Source organism: Histomonas meleagridis (genome assembly GCF_020186115.1).
Source record: "Histomonas meleagridis strain 2922-C6/04-10x chromosome Unknown contig_18, whole genome shotgun sequence".
Taxonomy (NCBI): Eukaryota; Parabasalia; order Tritrichomonadida; family Dientamoebidae; genus Histomonas; species Histomonas meleagridis.
In genome coordinates, this window is record NW_027150797.1 from 523,173 (window position 1) to 539,476 (window position 16,304).

Consider the following 16,304-nt stretch of genomic DNA (forward strand, 5'->3'; position numbering starts at 1 on the left):
ATAGGAATGAATGAGAAATAATCGTTTTGTTTTCAAAAACCTGAAACTTTGATGTCAAAATCACATTGATGTTAATTGTGTTTACTTTTCCTTGACATAATCAGCTTTGAGGAAAAACTTAGTCAGGATTAACTTTTGCGGCGAAGCAGTAATGCAATTAAAAGGATTGCAACAGCAATTACTATCCAAAACCTCTTCTTGGCCTGATCATAGTCTTCGCCCTTTTTTTCAGTGCTCTGTTTTGGATGTTCATATGCTTCTTTCCACTTTTGGATCAGTTGATTGGCTTCCTTCGACTTCTCCATACTTTGTAAGTCGCTGTCTGTGGGTTCTTTGACTCCAAAAACAATTTTATGGATCTCACAGACAATTGATTTGAATATGTTGCATTTTTCAGTGATTGCATCGCGTTCTTTGACGACTTCTTGATAATCAGTAAGTGGAACTGTGTTTTCTGCATCATCACTTAAATCAAGAGTTATGTCACGTTCTACGATCTCTGGAGATTCTTCTTCGGCTGCCTTTGATTTAATTGAATCAATCTCTTGTTTGAGATTATTCATTTCATCATTTTGATCTTGAACCTTCTTTTGTTGTGAATTGATTTCTTCAGAAAGTTCAGCAAGCTTGTTATTAAGCAAAGTCACAGCTTCCATTTCTTGAGATGTTTCCTTATCTTGTAATTTGCTTAATTTCTTTTGTAAACGTTGGTTTTCTTTTTCATACAAATCAATCTTTTCCTTTAATATTTCGTTTTCCTTTGTTAAGTTTTGAATATGTTTTGAGTTTTCACCAGATCTTTTTCTATTTGCAATCAATTCGGCAAGTTCACGAAGTGGCTTAAAGTCGATAGAGTTTATATGTGCATTCCACGCATTTGGATCACTCTTTTCAGTTGCAATGTCGGAAATAATGCTAATAGGCCTTAGCAAAAGTGAATCCAATCTTCCTTGGATTTTGGAGTATTGCATAGATTCCCCAGGGAGGTTCTCTTCCATGAGCTTCATCCCTCTTTGGAACCTTTCCTCGTCTTGAGACGGAGGGTTTGTTTCCATTGAGTAAACTTCAGAAACAAAAAAAGCCGATGAAACAATTCAAATGGAATTCTTTGTCCAAAAAGAGCTACTGGACTTTCAAGAAGATGACAAAGAAGTCCTTATAAGCTCAGCAACAGAAGCGAAGAAATTCTCGAATTTCACGCCAAACTTGTATTTGGCAAATGATTTAAGTAATTTTTGTAATTTTATTTTACAATTATGTACCGCTGCAAGAGCAAGTTACTTACTAAACATGACGCTGATGGATGATTTCCAATTTTTCGAATCACCAACATTAGATGATATGTTAAAAAATATTATCGATTCACCACAGAAAATCTTAGATCATTTGGAAACAGAGACACTAATGCATTTTTCTCTTCTTATTCTGAGAATACATAGTGACATTGGTAAATTTTGTGAATTAGTTTATAACAATTTTTCAATCGATTCAACATTAAGTTTGGTTTTCTCTAATTCGACTTTTCCGGCGCTTTTTGGGTTCTTTTGTTTCGAAGATTTCTGTGTTCTTGGCGCTCAAATGATACATAATTTATTACCGAAAAATGGAATGCAAACACTTGTTCAATCAATGATAGTTTCATTTTACTTTTCTGTGCAATTTTTCTATGAAAATCTTTGGGCCAATTTTTATTTTGAATATCGATCTAATTTTACTCGGTTTCAAATCTTCGATAGTTTTTCTAATTCGCTTAAAAAATCTGTTCAATATCTAACTCCGAGTCATGTAAAAGTTTTTAAAGAATTTAAAGAAATATATCCAGATAATGTTAAACAATTACTCATCGAAATTATCTTTGATCCATTAAGAAACAAAGGAATATTTGGTACTAATGCTATGCCATGGAAAGACTTCAAATATTTATTTGATTTTTTCGAGAATCTTCCACCACGAGGTTATCATATTTTAGAGAATATAATATCATCGAATGAAAATTTTGTACATTATTTACCAACACTTCCAAGTTCAAATGTATTACAACGAATTCCTTTTGTTATGTCTGATCGTGATGTTCATACATTAATTGAAATAGCAATGGATGATGATACATTTGCATCTGATTTCAAACAATTAATTCATGAAATATTCGATATGTATAAGAAAGGATATTCTTCGTTTTATGTATATTTAATTACACCTATTTCAAAGAATAAAAATAATCAAACAAAACAAAATATTAATAATCAATATAAAAGAGAATTCATTGAACTTCAAAAGTTATGTACTAAAAATAAAGTTTCATATCTTACATTTTTGCCTAAAACGCCATTTTTTCAACCAAATCATCAACATATTCCTTCTTTTTGTTATAAGAAAAATTTCCAAGTATTTGCACTTCAGAATTTTATCGAAGAAACTTCTAAAAAAATTGATACTTTGGATTGTGTTTTAGAACTTAGATATCAAATTAAACTTATTAAAAATCAATTATATTATATGAACTCTATTAAGAAATCATTACTTAATCGATATGCAATTAAATATTTTAAAGGGATTTCAAATAACCCAAATAATATTTTAAGTAATCAAGAAATAATTTCAATTGCTAATGAAAAAATTGATCCAACAATTTTCGAAAATGTTTCTTATGTTTTATCTAATTTATATCATCCTGAACATGATCCATTGTTATTATATGTAAATGAATTCTTTAGTATATTTTTTGATGTTGAAAATAGAATCAAATTTTTAAAGGCAAGAAATCCTCAAATTACTTATGTATTAAAATTTTTTAAGAACAAAATGTCGAATTTCGTACAACTTAATCGTAGTAGACAAATTGCAAAATTATTTGAAATAACAGAAATAATATTATCTGCAAATATTTTCCAATTAGCAAATTCAGATGTGTTTGAATTGGCTTTGTTTAAATGTAGTAATATAGAATTACTTTTTGCTTTTGTTGTGTTTAGAAGATTAATATATCAAAATAAAATCAGAAAAACACAATCAAAAGGTTATAATACTTTGGTGGAAAGTTTAAATTGTTTGATTTTATGCTTCTTCCATAGATGTAAAGAATTACAAGAGGCATATTTGGAAGTAAATGTAAGTTAAATTTTATTATCATTAAATAATATCTTTTACGTATTCTTCTGAACATAAAAAAAATCTTTCGGTTGAGTTTCCTTTTCCTGTGTCGATTAAAATAATTGGTGAAAGTTTTGATATGGTTGTTTTCATATTTAAAAAAATGGTGTTTTGATCTGTTCTTTCCATTTGTATCCAATTTTCTGGCTTATAACCTATCATTCGTTCAATAAGTAATGGTGAGATTTTTAAAATTAATCGATTTTTGCCATCTGAAATTATACAATTCATTGAATAATAATATACATTTCCTTTGTTTTTTGCTATGGATAATGTACCATATGATTTAACTTTACAATTCTTTAATTCAATAAATGAGATTTTATCACTTTCGGATTTGTTAATAAGTTCTTTAATTTGCATAATATTTATTTTGTTTTGTTGTTCATTTGTATTATCATTTTCAATATATTCGAAATCACTTTCATCTGATGATAAAAATTGAGTTTTATTTATTGGTTCTTCAATTAATTTTAAAGTTGGATTTTGTTTAGTTGAATTCTTTTTTGTTTGCGTTTTCTTTTTGGTTGTGTTTTGTCTTTGAGTTTTTTTAATTTCTTTCTTTGGTTGTTGAGTTTGATAAAGTTTTGGATTATATTGTACAATGTTTTTCCTTTTTTCTGTTTTTATTGTTGACTTGCCGCCTATAATTTGGATGTGTTCATCATCTAAGAACACAACTCCATATTTTGCGATTGTACCTTTTAAGATTACAATTTTTATTCCAGGTGTTAATAAAGGATTTAATATTTTCATTTTGTGTTTGGAAATACCTATAAAAGTATTAAAGCCATCATCAAGTAAAAATTTTAAAGTTCCTTTTTCATCTGTCTCAAAATTGATTCTTCTTGAATATGGAATTCCTATATCAACAATTTCATTTATTTGAACAAGACATGGATAATCAAAAATATAAGTTTCACTTCTAATCTGATTTTTATCAATTATTGGTAATGATGTTTCACTTAAATCTGTGATTAAAAATGTTTCGATATTATTTCCATTATTTTGTTTTAGCCAATTTGGGTTTGGATTTGCATAAATCATCTTCAATTGTTCATTCATAATAAATTCTAATTTAATTTGATGTAACACATCAAAGAAAAGTGACATTTAACGATAGGAATTTCAAAAAGACGATAGTTTTTTTCTGTGGAAAACAGTTTCTTGATCATTTAATTTGTCTATCGTTTTTCCACGGGATTTTTGAAATAATTGTTCCTAATAAATCAAATCTGAATATAATTATGTGATGAAAAATTAGTATATCGATTTTAATATTCAATTTGTATAAAAAAATTAAATTTTTATTTTGAATCAAATTTGATCAATTAGATAAAAAATTATAAAATATTCTTAGGTACATTGTGAAAAATAACATATAAAATTCATTGATATATGTTTTACTTCATAATTTTTAAAAATGATTTTTTTTTTCAAGAAGAAATTTTAAAGTAAAATAAAAACGTTTTTAGATGGAAGAATTTTACACACCTGAAGTTGAAGTAATAAATTCTCCACTTGTTGTAGAGGAACCAATTGTTTCGTCCGCTAGTGAAGTAGAGGAGGAAGATCATGTTGATTTAGAAAAAACAAAACAATTAGTATACGATGCAATTTTTACAGAACTTAAATTTCCCCAAGGGTTTGACAAAGAAGATATGATTTTATTTATAAGAGATGTAGAATTTCCACAAGAAACCGATGATGAATCAATCGAAGAGTATAAACAAGAATGTCTTAATATTATTAAAGAGAAAATGTTTCCTTCCCAAGAACAAAATGAAGAAGAAGACACGTTAGAATTAACACCTGATTTTATTGCAGATCGTTTATCAGATCTTCAATCAGTTGAAGGAGACAGTCTTTCTTTTGCATTCACAACTTTTTCTGTTTCAGAAGCTGACATAGCTAATGTGTCGGCGCTTTCCTCCTATCAAACCTTACGTTACATTAAATTAGAATCAAATCTTATTTCAGATATTTCACCATTAACAAACATTTCAGGTCTAAGGGAATTGTATTTAGCAGGCAATAAGATCACTTCTTTTGATAATATTTCATTTCCTTGCCTTGAGATTTTGGATTTAAGACAAAACCAAATCAAAACAATTGAAAAATTATTAATTCCAAAACTTAAAAAACTTTTTTTGTCACAAAACAAAATATGTTTTATATCTCCAAATGCGTTTTCTGATCTGAATGAACTAAATGAATTAGATCTCACAGAGAACAAACTTCATAAGTTCAAAGAAAACACATTTTTAGGCTTAAACAAAATCGAAACATTTAATCTCAGTCAAAACTTAATTGAAGAATGTGATTTCGGTGAAATTCATACATTGAAATCATTAAGCATTGGCGGAAATAGTTTTGATACCATTAACGGAATAAGGTCATTAAAATCATTAGAAAAACTCGATTTGCAAATGTCTTCGATTGCAAATATAAATGATTTAAAGGATTTGTCTGAGCTGAAACATTTGGAATCAATTGCTTTGGACGGTTCACCTGTTTGTGACGTCGAAGCATTTAGAATCGAAATAATTTTATTAGTTCCTTCAATAGAAGAAATTAATGGCGAAGAAGTAAATGACGCAGAAAGACAAGAAGCAGAAGAAATGGAAGCTGAACGAAAGAGAAAGGAAGCAGAGGAAAGCGAAATAAATAATTCAACTGAAAATGCAGATGATGAAAATAATACTGTCTCGGATTCTGCTTATGAAAGTCATTGAAATAAATATATATTATGATGTATTTGTATTTATATTGTTTGCATGCTTAAGTTCTTTTCGATATTAATTTTGTTTGAATAATATTTAATAATTTTTGTTTAAATTTTTAATATAGATGGCCATCTACAGTTGTCTGTAGACCGACAACAAATTTGTTAATAAATATAAATTTTATCATATACTCAGTCTCAAAAACATGAATTAAAATATGTAAAAAAAAAATCGAGAAAAAAGATTTCTTCATGTTAAATTTCTCCTTAGTGAAGTGAGTGAAAATGAGAATATTGTGAAAATTACAAAATTAAATAGAAAAAAAATTTATTAAATATATATATCTAAATATGTTCTCTATGAATAATGCCACAGGGTAGGCGCGGGTTATGTTGAGGTGTCGGTCTACAAGTTTTTCTTCCAGTCTATAACAATTTTATAGAAGAATGTATGAATCTTTTACAAATACCATAGAAGAAATGTTTTCAATGTTACAAGATCTTGTTATCAGGAAAGATTTTCCAGAGTATTTCCTAATAAATTTCATACTCTTCCACCAACGAAATCAGTTTTTTATCTATAATAAAAATCAAGTTTTAAAATTTTAATGAGTAAATACTTTCAACATGAAAAATGTATTTTATTCTATAGAAGTTCACTAAATTTTTTTTAAAAAGAAAATCAATTTTTTCATTCTAAAAATATATTCGTTTTTATTCAAAAAATTTAGTAATTTGTTGAGCCAATCGTTTCTGTTTGATATTATCACATTGCGAGAAACTCTGTACAATTAATTTCAATTTATTTTCACGCAATATTTTCACGTTATCCACGTTACTTTGGAACATCACTAACACCAATTCTAATAATGAAACCGGAACTTGCGATGTCATTTTGAACTTCTCTATAATTATACCTATGAATTCCTTATTTAACAAGTTACTTAAGAACTCTACTGACTGCTGACATATTCCGATTAATTTTCCGATGAATGTTGGCGCGTTATCTTGATTCACCAATTTCAGTCCTTTTCTGAACTTTTTAATTGCTTCTTCTTTTACAATCATTTTTTCTATATGATATTCTTCTTTCATTAATAATGAATAAATTGCAGTGATTGCTTTAGTGCACCAATAAGGCTGAGGTAAGTTATCTAAATATATACCAATCAAATTATCCTCAATTAATTTCATCATTGATTCTTGATTAACATCTGCTACAAGATACATTTCCATAATAACTGAAAGTGTTTGTGATTTAATTTCTGATTCTGTTTGAAGATATTCACATAAATATTTAAGAAGTCGACTTTCAGCTACAAAACAAATACGTGCGCGTGATAACTTACACATTTCTGCAAGTAATGTAATAAGATTTGAATGAATGTGTAACGTATCTGTTTTAGATGACGCTGAATTACCAAAATCAACTTTCAATAATTCGCATGTCATTTCCATTACACCGGAACTTGTTAAGTTATCACGTGTTTCAGGATCCATTCCAATAAACTTCACTGTCTTACATAACTGTAATATATTCTGTGGTGCTAAAACTTGTCGTGCAGACCTTTCAGCTTTAGAATATAATGACTCTACTATCTTCTCCATTACATCTGGCTCACTCATTGCAATTTTAACTTTTGTGTCCGCTTGACTAAATATTAAATCAAGGTCACAAATGTTTTCAATCATTTTATTGACTTCTTGACTTCGATTTTGTAATTCTGCAAGTTCATAAAGTATTGATGCAAGTGGTGGTAATACACCTGCCTTCATAAATAATCGACAAAAATCTGCTTGTTGTGTAGCTCTTTGTGATGAAAATATATCCATTGTTGTTTGTAATGCTATAGAAATCATTTGTTTTTCACTTTCAACATTATAATGAAGAATTTTAACAAGTGCTGAAACTCCATTACAAGCTATAAACATTTGTGTGTTATCTTGAGATTTAGAACATATTTCAGTTAATATATTAACAGCACTTTGGCGACATGTAAAATCAATCGATGGATCAAGAAACTTCATAACAGGTGGTATACCACCAAGTAAACAAAAGTTTTCTTTAATCTGTGATTGACCTACACACATTTCAAATATAATCGAAAGTAATGATCGAGAGATTTCAACATCATTAACTTTCGAAAATTCTAAAATTTCGATTACAGGCATTACACCTTGTTGAGAAATTAATGTTGATCTTACTGATGGTTCTTCTTTAAGAATTGAGAGAATACGTTCTAAATATCCAAGTAATGTATGACTTGGAATTCCAAGTTTTAATAAATGAAGATTTGATATTAATTCACGTGTAAGTTCTTCAACACGAGAGCGCTGTGCAAATATCTTTTGTTCTTCTGGATCTTCATCATCAATAAATCCAAGATCTCCTTGATCACGTACAAAACTTTGTATAGTAAGACTTTCTGTGCCAGATGAATCTTCACCAGATGTAACATCAAATCCACTTTCAGAATCATCTTCAGCAAATAACGCAAGTGCATTCTTCTCTGTACTAGTAACACTTTTTAATGCACTATTAGGATTAACCATTTGTTTCTTATGAAGAGTAAGTGGTCGATCATCACTATCACTACCAAAGACATCACTGGAACTATTTACATTGTTAAGTTGTATTAATGGCTTATTTTTATTGTTTTGTGGAAGTGCTAATGGTTTATCATCACTATCACTTCCAAAAACATTATCTGAACTACTATCATTACCTGGAAGTTTAAGTAATGGTTGATTTTTGTTATTTGGAGGATTATTAATTTGAAGTAATGGTTTGTTTTTATTGTTTTGTGGAAGTGCTAATGGTTTATCATCACTATCACTTCCAAAAACATTATCTGAACTACTATCATTACCTGGAAGTTTAAGTAAAGGTTTGTTTTTGTTATTTGGAGGATTATTAATTTGAAGTAATGGCTTGTTTTTATTGTTTTGTGGAAGCGCTAATGGTTTATCATCACTATCACTTCCGAAAACATTATCTGAACTACTATCATTACCTGGAAGTTTAAGTAAAGGTTTGTTTTTGTTTGGTGCTATTTTTGGTTTATCACTACTACTTCCAAACATATCTGATGATGAATTTTCTTTTTGTTTTTTAGTTTTTGTTGGTGTAAGTTGAAGCAACGGAGCATTATTCTTTCGTGGAGGTTGAGGAGGAATAAAATCATCAGAATCCGAATCAATATCAAATTTATCAAGAGCATTGAAATCAGGTCCAAGTGATGCATTGCCTCTGTTATGATTAATTTGTAATTGTTCACCTTTCTGTTGTTCACTTTCACGCTTTGCAGCAGCTTCTTTTTCGTTATAAAGCCAAAGATAACTTTGAAGCTGTTTAGCAGAAGGACGTTCTGATGGATCTCTTTTAAAACACATTGTAAGAAAATCACAAAGATGTGTAGAAGCATTTGTTGGAAGAGGAGGCGATTCAGAAAGTATTCGCATCCTCGCTTCTTCTGGTGGAAGATCTTTAAATGGTGGTTTACCAGTCATAAGCTCAATAATTGTACATCCAAGTGACCATATGTCAGATTCTTTGGTAAATGTTTTGGAATTAAGAACTTCAGGAGCACTCCAATAAGGATTATCTTGAATATTAAGATTTGTAATGGTAGCACTAAGACCAAAGTCAGTGATTTTAGGAACACCATTTTGAAGAAGAATATTGGAAGCACGAAGATTGTTATGTGTATTACCTTGTTCATGTAAATATTCAAGACCTTGAAGAATATCCCAAACATAACGAGCAACAAGTTTTTCTGGAATGGATTTAAATCGATCAATCGTAGTTCGTAATGAATTTCCTTCACACCAATCCATAACAATAAAAACACCTGTAGTATTATAAATAACTTCGTGGTAATGAACAATGTTTCTGTGACGCATAGATGAAAACATAGCAAAAAGACGTGATATAGCTGCCTTTTCTATTGATTCAATAATTTTTGGTGGAAAAAATTTAATTGCTACAAGAGTACCAGTCCTAGAGCTCATCGCTTGGAAAACTTGAGGATGATCCCCTGGAGTAATTGTCTGTTCAAAAGTATATTCATTAACTGATTTCATTTTATTTTAAACGAACGTTAATCACGGTTTGTTAACAAAAAGCTAAAATAAACGTACTTTTCCAACAGAAGATTTTTAAGCAAGAAGAATGTTTTCATTTTTTTTTTTTTTGAAGAAATTTTAGTTTTTAGCAAGGAAAAAATGGATATATCCATAAAATATATTGCATGAAAAAAAATATTTATTGGTTGGTTTTAAAAATCTCTTTGTAAAAGAGTTTTGCTGGAATTGTTCGTCTTAAACGTTCAACTATCGTCAAAATTTCCTAATGACTGAAAAAAAATGTTTAATTTGTCATGAAACTGTTCGTGCTCCCTTGGTTTCCCCTTGTGGCCACACATTTTGCGCTTCATGCATAAAACGAAAACTAGAAGATGATCATACATGTCCAGAATGTCACCAACCTCTTAGACTCAGTGAATTAAAGCCAACAACAGTAATAGATGTACCTGATGTTGATGAGCCAAGGTGGGAATGCCCAATTTGTTTTGAGCAATTAACATGTCCTGTTATCACTCCATGTGGTCATGCATTTTGTCGAGAGTGTATTGAAACATGGCTAAATCGTTCTGATAAGTGTCCATCTTGTAATAATATCATTCATATAGCAGATCTTACACCAATAAATTTCGGAAACTCCACTTCACAGAATCAAAGAACAACAACACATGCAAGACCACGCTGGACAGATGTTAACAAAAATGTAATCGGACTTTTGCCTGTGAATGAAAATACTCGGGTTGTTGTTTACTCAATTCTTGTATTTTCAATTGTTCTAATGGTCCTTTCTGTTGTTGTCTAATAAACTAATCAACAATATCTCAAAAAAACAATGGAATCGTAATGAATAAAAAAAGGAAAATGATAATATTTTTAAACAAATTTGTTTAAGTAAATCATAAAACTAAGGATAAGAAATATTTACATACAAAAATCTAAATTGATTGTTGACTTAAAACAATATAAGAAAAATTCATTATGAATTCTTCAAATGAAATATTTTGGGGTAATAATAAGTTTATAGATACTGGAAGTATGAAACAAATATACTTGCTATTTAATGAAAAGGTGAATTATTGGGTTCTAATTTGAAAAGTTGATGTGAAATTACAAATTTATTATGAACCTTTTTTAAATGAAAGATCGAAGTAAAAAGCTTTGAACCTTCATATTTGAATTCTATACTTCCATTAACAATAATTAAAATTATTTCAAGTTTTTCCTCATTCGTACAAATGTTTGAATTTTGGATATCAAAATTATCAAGATGAATTTTAGAAAATTCCTTGAAAGAATTATACAAATTTTGAATTTCAATAACACCTGTTCCATTCGTTTTGAGCATATGATCATTTTCATAATTCATTAAATGAACTGAAGAACTTCCATCAAAAAATGAAGAAATTGAAGATTTGTTATTAACAAATGACGAAAAAAAACCTTCAATGAATTCTTTTGCAACACGCCTCTGGGAGAGGGTTTCCATGGTTGTTTTTCACAGACTTCGTTTGAATCGGAGTCTATCATGTTTCGAAACATGAAACAATATCAATCTCCATTTCTCTGCTTTAAAAAATTATTCGCGATATTTACATAATGTAAACATTGGAAGATTTTGTATTGATTTTAAATATTTAATCTTTTTGCTGCTCAATTTTAAAAAAATTTGAAAGCTTGACAATATTTAATGACAAAATGATAAAAACTTTATATTAAAAACAATTTATGTAATTGTTTAATGCTTTGATGAGCATAATGATGATTTTGAATCCTATTTGTGCCAGACTACAATTGAGTTAATTTTATTGAAAATTGCTTTGGCCATACAACTTTTTGAATTGAAATGTGGCCGCATGGTCGTGTTTCATTTTCTTTGATGTCCTCGAAAGCTCCTGAACTTCCAGAGGGATATACAATTGATTCCGAAGGTGTTTACCATGACCCAGATGGTAATGTTGTATCTAAGTCTAAAATCAAAGCAGTTTTAAAAGCACAAAAAATCGCTGCAAACAAAGCAAAGAAGCAAGCTCAACAACCACCCAAAAAGCAAGGAGAATCAGAGAAGCTTGAGGAACTTGATGAAAAGCAATATTATGAACGCAGACTTGCATTAATTACTCAACAATTAAAAGCAGCTCGTGCAGATAAATCTCTTGTTTCTCCATACCCACACTACTTCCCAGTCTCACACTCCATTCCAAAATACATAGAAGAATTTAGTGGCTTACAAAATGGAGAAGAAAAGCCTGAAATCCCAGTTAAAGTTGCTGGTCGTATTTACAACATCCGTAGCTACGGAAAACTTCATTTCCTTGATTTATATGATGGTGAAAAGAAACTTCAACTTCTTTGCCGTGCTCAAAGCTGGCATGACACCTCCAAATTCAAGGACGAATTTGCTCGCTTTTACCTTGGTGACATTGTTGGCGCCGAAGGTTTTCCATGCCGCACAAAGAATGGTGAGCTTTCAGTTTGCTGCACAAATCTTACCTTACTTACACCATGCCTTCATCAATTACCACATTCTGTTAAAGACACAGAAGTTAGGTATCGTCAACGTTTCCTTGATCTCATTGTTAATAGAAAGAATCGTGAAATCTTTGAAAAGCGTGCTACAATCATTCGTGAGTTTAGACATTTCCTTGATGATCATGGCTTTATCGAAGTTGAAACACCAATTATGTGGCAATCTGCAGGTGGTGCTACAGCCAAACCATTTATCACACATCACAATAGCCTCGATATTGATCTTTGGCTTCGTGTTGCACCAGAACTTTTCTTAAAGATGTGCGTTGTTGGTGGTATGAACCGTGTTTATGAAATCGGTCGTAACTTCCGTAATGAAGGAATGGATCCAACACATAACCCAGAATTCACATCATGTGAATTTTACATGGCTTATGCAGATTACAACTTCTTAATGAGTTTCACTGAAGAACTTCTCAGGAACGTTGTAATGAAAGTTAAAGGATCACTTAAATTTGATATTGATACTCCAAATGGAAAGGTAGAAATTGATTTCGAAAAGCCTTTTGGTCGTATTGACATGATTGCAGAACTTAAGAAACATGTTGGTGAACTCCCACCACTTGAGGATACAGAGGAAACTCGTAAGTATCTTGATGACCTTTGCGTTAAGTATGATGTTGAAGTTACACCACCACGTTCTGTTTCAAGAATGCTTGATAAACTCGTTGGCCACTTTGTTGAACCACAATGCATTAATCCAACATTCTTAATGAACCATCCACAAGTTATGTCTCCACTTGCTAAATGGCATCGTGATCTCCCAGGACAAGTTGAGCGTTTCGAATTGTTCATAAATGGCTTAGAATACTGTAATGCTTACACAGAACTTAATGCACCAATGGTACAACGCGAACTTTTCCTTGATCAAATTAAGCAAAAGGAAGCTAATGATGACGAAGCAATGCCATACGATGATACTTTCTGCACTGCTTTGGAATATGGACTTCCTCCAACTGCTGGATGGGGACTTGGTATTGATCGTCTTACAATGCTTCTTACTAACCAAGAATCAATTCGTGAAGTTTTATTATATCCATTAATGAAACCTCTTGATTCAACTGAACAAAAACAATAAAACTCAAGAATTTTTTAATTAATTTTTTTCTAAGAAGAATATGGATTAAAACAAAAAAATTTTGGGCAGAACCAAAGTGACGTTCAGGGTACCCCACAGTAATAGGAACCGTTTATTTTTTATAACTTTGAAGAATTCTTCATAAACTTTTGCTCCTCAGTTCATTTTTTATTGAGAATACAATATATTTTCTTGCTATTATACATATAAATTATGTATGACATTGCCCAGAGGCACTCGAGTGCCACTTTTAATTCAATATGTATTCAAATTTTGGCAAAACGATCATGGCTAAAAAGTAACACTTTATAATAAAGCATTCAATATTTACCTAAAACCGAAAGTGGCAAAAGGGTAAATTTTGTGTTGAAAATATGGTTGAATAAACCACTTTCAATGAGTTCGAAACCTGAGAACCCCATTCCAAAGCAAGCACAAAATAATGCACCACCTAAAAAAAAGATTATTTATGATTACACTGGTGACCGTGGAAATTATGATATGGGAAATATTAATGAATATAAAAAAACAAATTTTAATTCACAAAAAAGTCATAATGCAAATAAAAGTAATGACTCTAATTGGAGATATGTGTCAGGCCAGCAGAGTGATAATTCAAATTATCAACAAAAATTCAATAGAAAAGAAAACGATTCAATCCAAAACTCTAAATCTGTAGACTCTATGCAAAAGCATGTATATCAAACTGGTGACAGAAACAATCGTTCTAAATCAATGAAAACTTCTGAATCGATCGATCAAATGCCAAACAGAAAGCCATCTAATCAAAATTATAGAGATAGAAATAATAAAAAATATTATTCAAACCCTAAGAAATATTCAGAAACGAATTCTAATACAAGTGATAGTCAACATCAAGTTTACAAACCCCCTCATAAAAGAGAACCTACTGTACAGACAGCAGCTGAGACAGAATGGCGGCCAACCTCAATATGATAAACAATAATAATTTGTGAGTTTTTCATTTTCAAAATTGAATTTTTGAACAAATACTTTTTATAAATATTTTAGAATATTACCCTAAACTTTGAATTCTTAATGTGTCCTCCATCTCTAGGAGGGAGTTGAAATATAAGCATTTACTCTTTTGGTTTTGACTTTTACATGAAAAAAAAATATCATAGATTTTTGGGGTACCTCAAAACCGATCATGGTTATTATTTCATATCATATTTCTGGCGACTTTTGAATGTCATTGCCCCAAGAAGATCACCACATAGAAAATGAAGAAATCAAACGAAAGGCATACAAGAGGCTTTCAAAAGAAGAGTTGGCTGAAATCTTGCGATTGAAATCAGAAGGAATACCTGTTTCAATATTGGCAGAAAGATTTTCTATTACTGAAAGACAAATCCATCGAATATTTAAGAACTCCCAATACACCTATGATTTAATGTCAGTAGAACCTAAGTCTAAAAAGAAAGTTCAATCTATTATCCAAGAACAACATTCTGCTTACATTTACGAGGAACTATTAATTGACCCTCACGTATCATTAGACTTTCTCTCTGAAGGTTTGTTATACTTTTTTGGAGTGAAAGTTTCACATTCAACAATTTGGCGTCATATTCGTGGTGGTGGTCTAGAAGCTCACGGATTCCCTGGATTCACAAAAGTATCTTCTCATGAAGTAGAAGATCAATGCTGATAAAATTGTGTTAAAAGAATAATAATTTTAATTGGAAAATAGTTTTTTAATCATATTTGGAATATAGATAGGCCATCATGATGTTAAAACGCAAGAATAAAAGAAATCGCATCGGCCAATCCTTAAAAAAAGTAGATTGAAAAAAATTGGGAAATCGTTTTTTGCTACAAACAAACCTTGTCAATTTTACCAGCAAAATAATTATGTGAAATAAACTCTTTTATGGAAATGTTCTACGAATCTATTCAAAGCAATTCAAGAGAATCTGTGACATATTTTTTGTAATTAATTTAAAAATAAACCATAAATCAATAATAACTGAAATTCTATAATTTTTATATTTTAAAAACAATCTGGCAAAATAAACATATTCTGATGAATTTTTTGATTTTTATTAATTTTCTATCATCACTTAAACAAAAATCTGTTTTCAAATTGAGAAAAAAATATAAAGATCAAATTGAAAATTTCGGAATCATTTTTTCCAAAATATATATTTTTTAAGTCCAATCTTAATTATTTTTGAAGTATATGATATTTTATAGATGGTGGTTCTTGAAATCTTCAGGATGATTTTTTTTTCATTCAATTTTCTTTATTATATTATCACTTTATTTCAAACCGTATCTAAAAATTTCTCTGAAGTGGCGATAGTCTTTTTTTTTTCTATAATATCGAGATAAAGTAAATATTAAAATATATATATCATATTTTTTAATTTTAATGATTTACCAAGATATTTATATTCTGATGGTCAAAAAGTGCTCAAAAATTGGTTTTTTATGTGTTTTTTGTTATGTGATCATTTTCAATCAAAACTGTGGTAATTAAAAATGTTTTATTTGTTTTCGCAAATAGATTGGTTAAAGAAAATATATAACTTCAATTATTCGATTTAATTATAAAAATTTAAGAGATGAATAAAACTAAACGCTTTTATGTGTCAAATAATCTATAATTGATTAGAATGATTTTCATATATATGGTTTTGCATAATATGCATTTTTGATTGAAAAATATAAGATTTTTATTTTTTTGATGAAAAAAAAATTCATATGAATTTTTTCCACACA

General features: G+C 29.7%; 5 protein-coding genes across 5 annotated transcripts; 3 read left to right on the forward strand and 2 right to left on the reverse strand.

The window, feature by feature from the left end:
* Window positions 1-128: 128 nt before the first annotated feature.
* On the reverse strand, window positions 129-1,055 carry GO595_002509 (uncharacterized protein; the record flags this gene model as incomplete). Its single annotated transcript, XM_067915427.1, has 1 exon — window positions 129-1,055. The coding sequence occupies one exon, from the start codon at window positions 1,053-1,055 to the stop codon at window positions 129-131; it is 927 nt and encodes a 308-aa protein (XP_067777446.1).
* Window positions 1,056-4,625: 3,570 nt separating this feature from the next.
* On the forward strand, window positions 4,626-5,885 carry GO595_002510 (leucine-rich repeat-containing protein 23; the record flags this gene model as incomplete). Its single annotated transcript, XM_067915428.1, has 1 exon — window positions 4,626-5,885. The coding sequence occupies one exon, from the start codon at window positions 4,626-4,628 to the stop codon at window positions 5,883-5,885; it is 1,260 nt and encodes a 419-aa protein (XP_067777447.1).
* Window positions 5,886-6,589: 704 nt separating this feature from the next.
* GO595_002511 (cytokinesis protein sepH) lies at window positions 6,590-9,958 on the reverse strand (the record flags this gene model as incomplete). The annotated part of the gene is made up of 1 exon (XM_067915429.1): window positions 6,590-9,958. The coding sequence occupies one exon, from the start codon at window positions 9,956-9,958 to the stop codon at window positions 6,590-6,592; it is 3,369 nt and encodes a 1,122-aa protein (XP_067777448.1).
* A 268-nt stretch (window positions 9,959-10,226) lies between these two features.
* Window positions 10,227-10,760, forward strand: GO595_002512 (TNF receptor-associated factor 6; the record flags this gene model as incomplete). Its single annotated transcript, XM_067915430.1, has 1 exon — window positions 10,227-10,760. One exon carries the CDS (start codon window positions 10,227-10,229, stop codon window positions 10,758-10,760), a length of 534 nt encoding a protein of 177 aa, XP_067777449.1.
* A 1,074-nt stretch (window positions 10,761-11,834) lies between these two features.
* On the forward strand, window positions 11,835-13,562 carry GO595_002513 (lysine--tRNA ligase; the record flags this gene model as incomplete). The annotated part of the gene is made up of 1 exon (XM_067915431.1): window positions 11,835-13,562. The coding sequence occupies one exon, from the start codon at window positions 11,835-11,837 to the stop codon at window positions 13,560-13,562; it is 1,728 nt and encodes a 575-aa protein (XP_067777450.1).
* Between the last annotated feature and the right edge of the window lie 2,742 nt (window positions 13,563-16,304).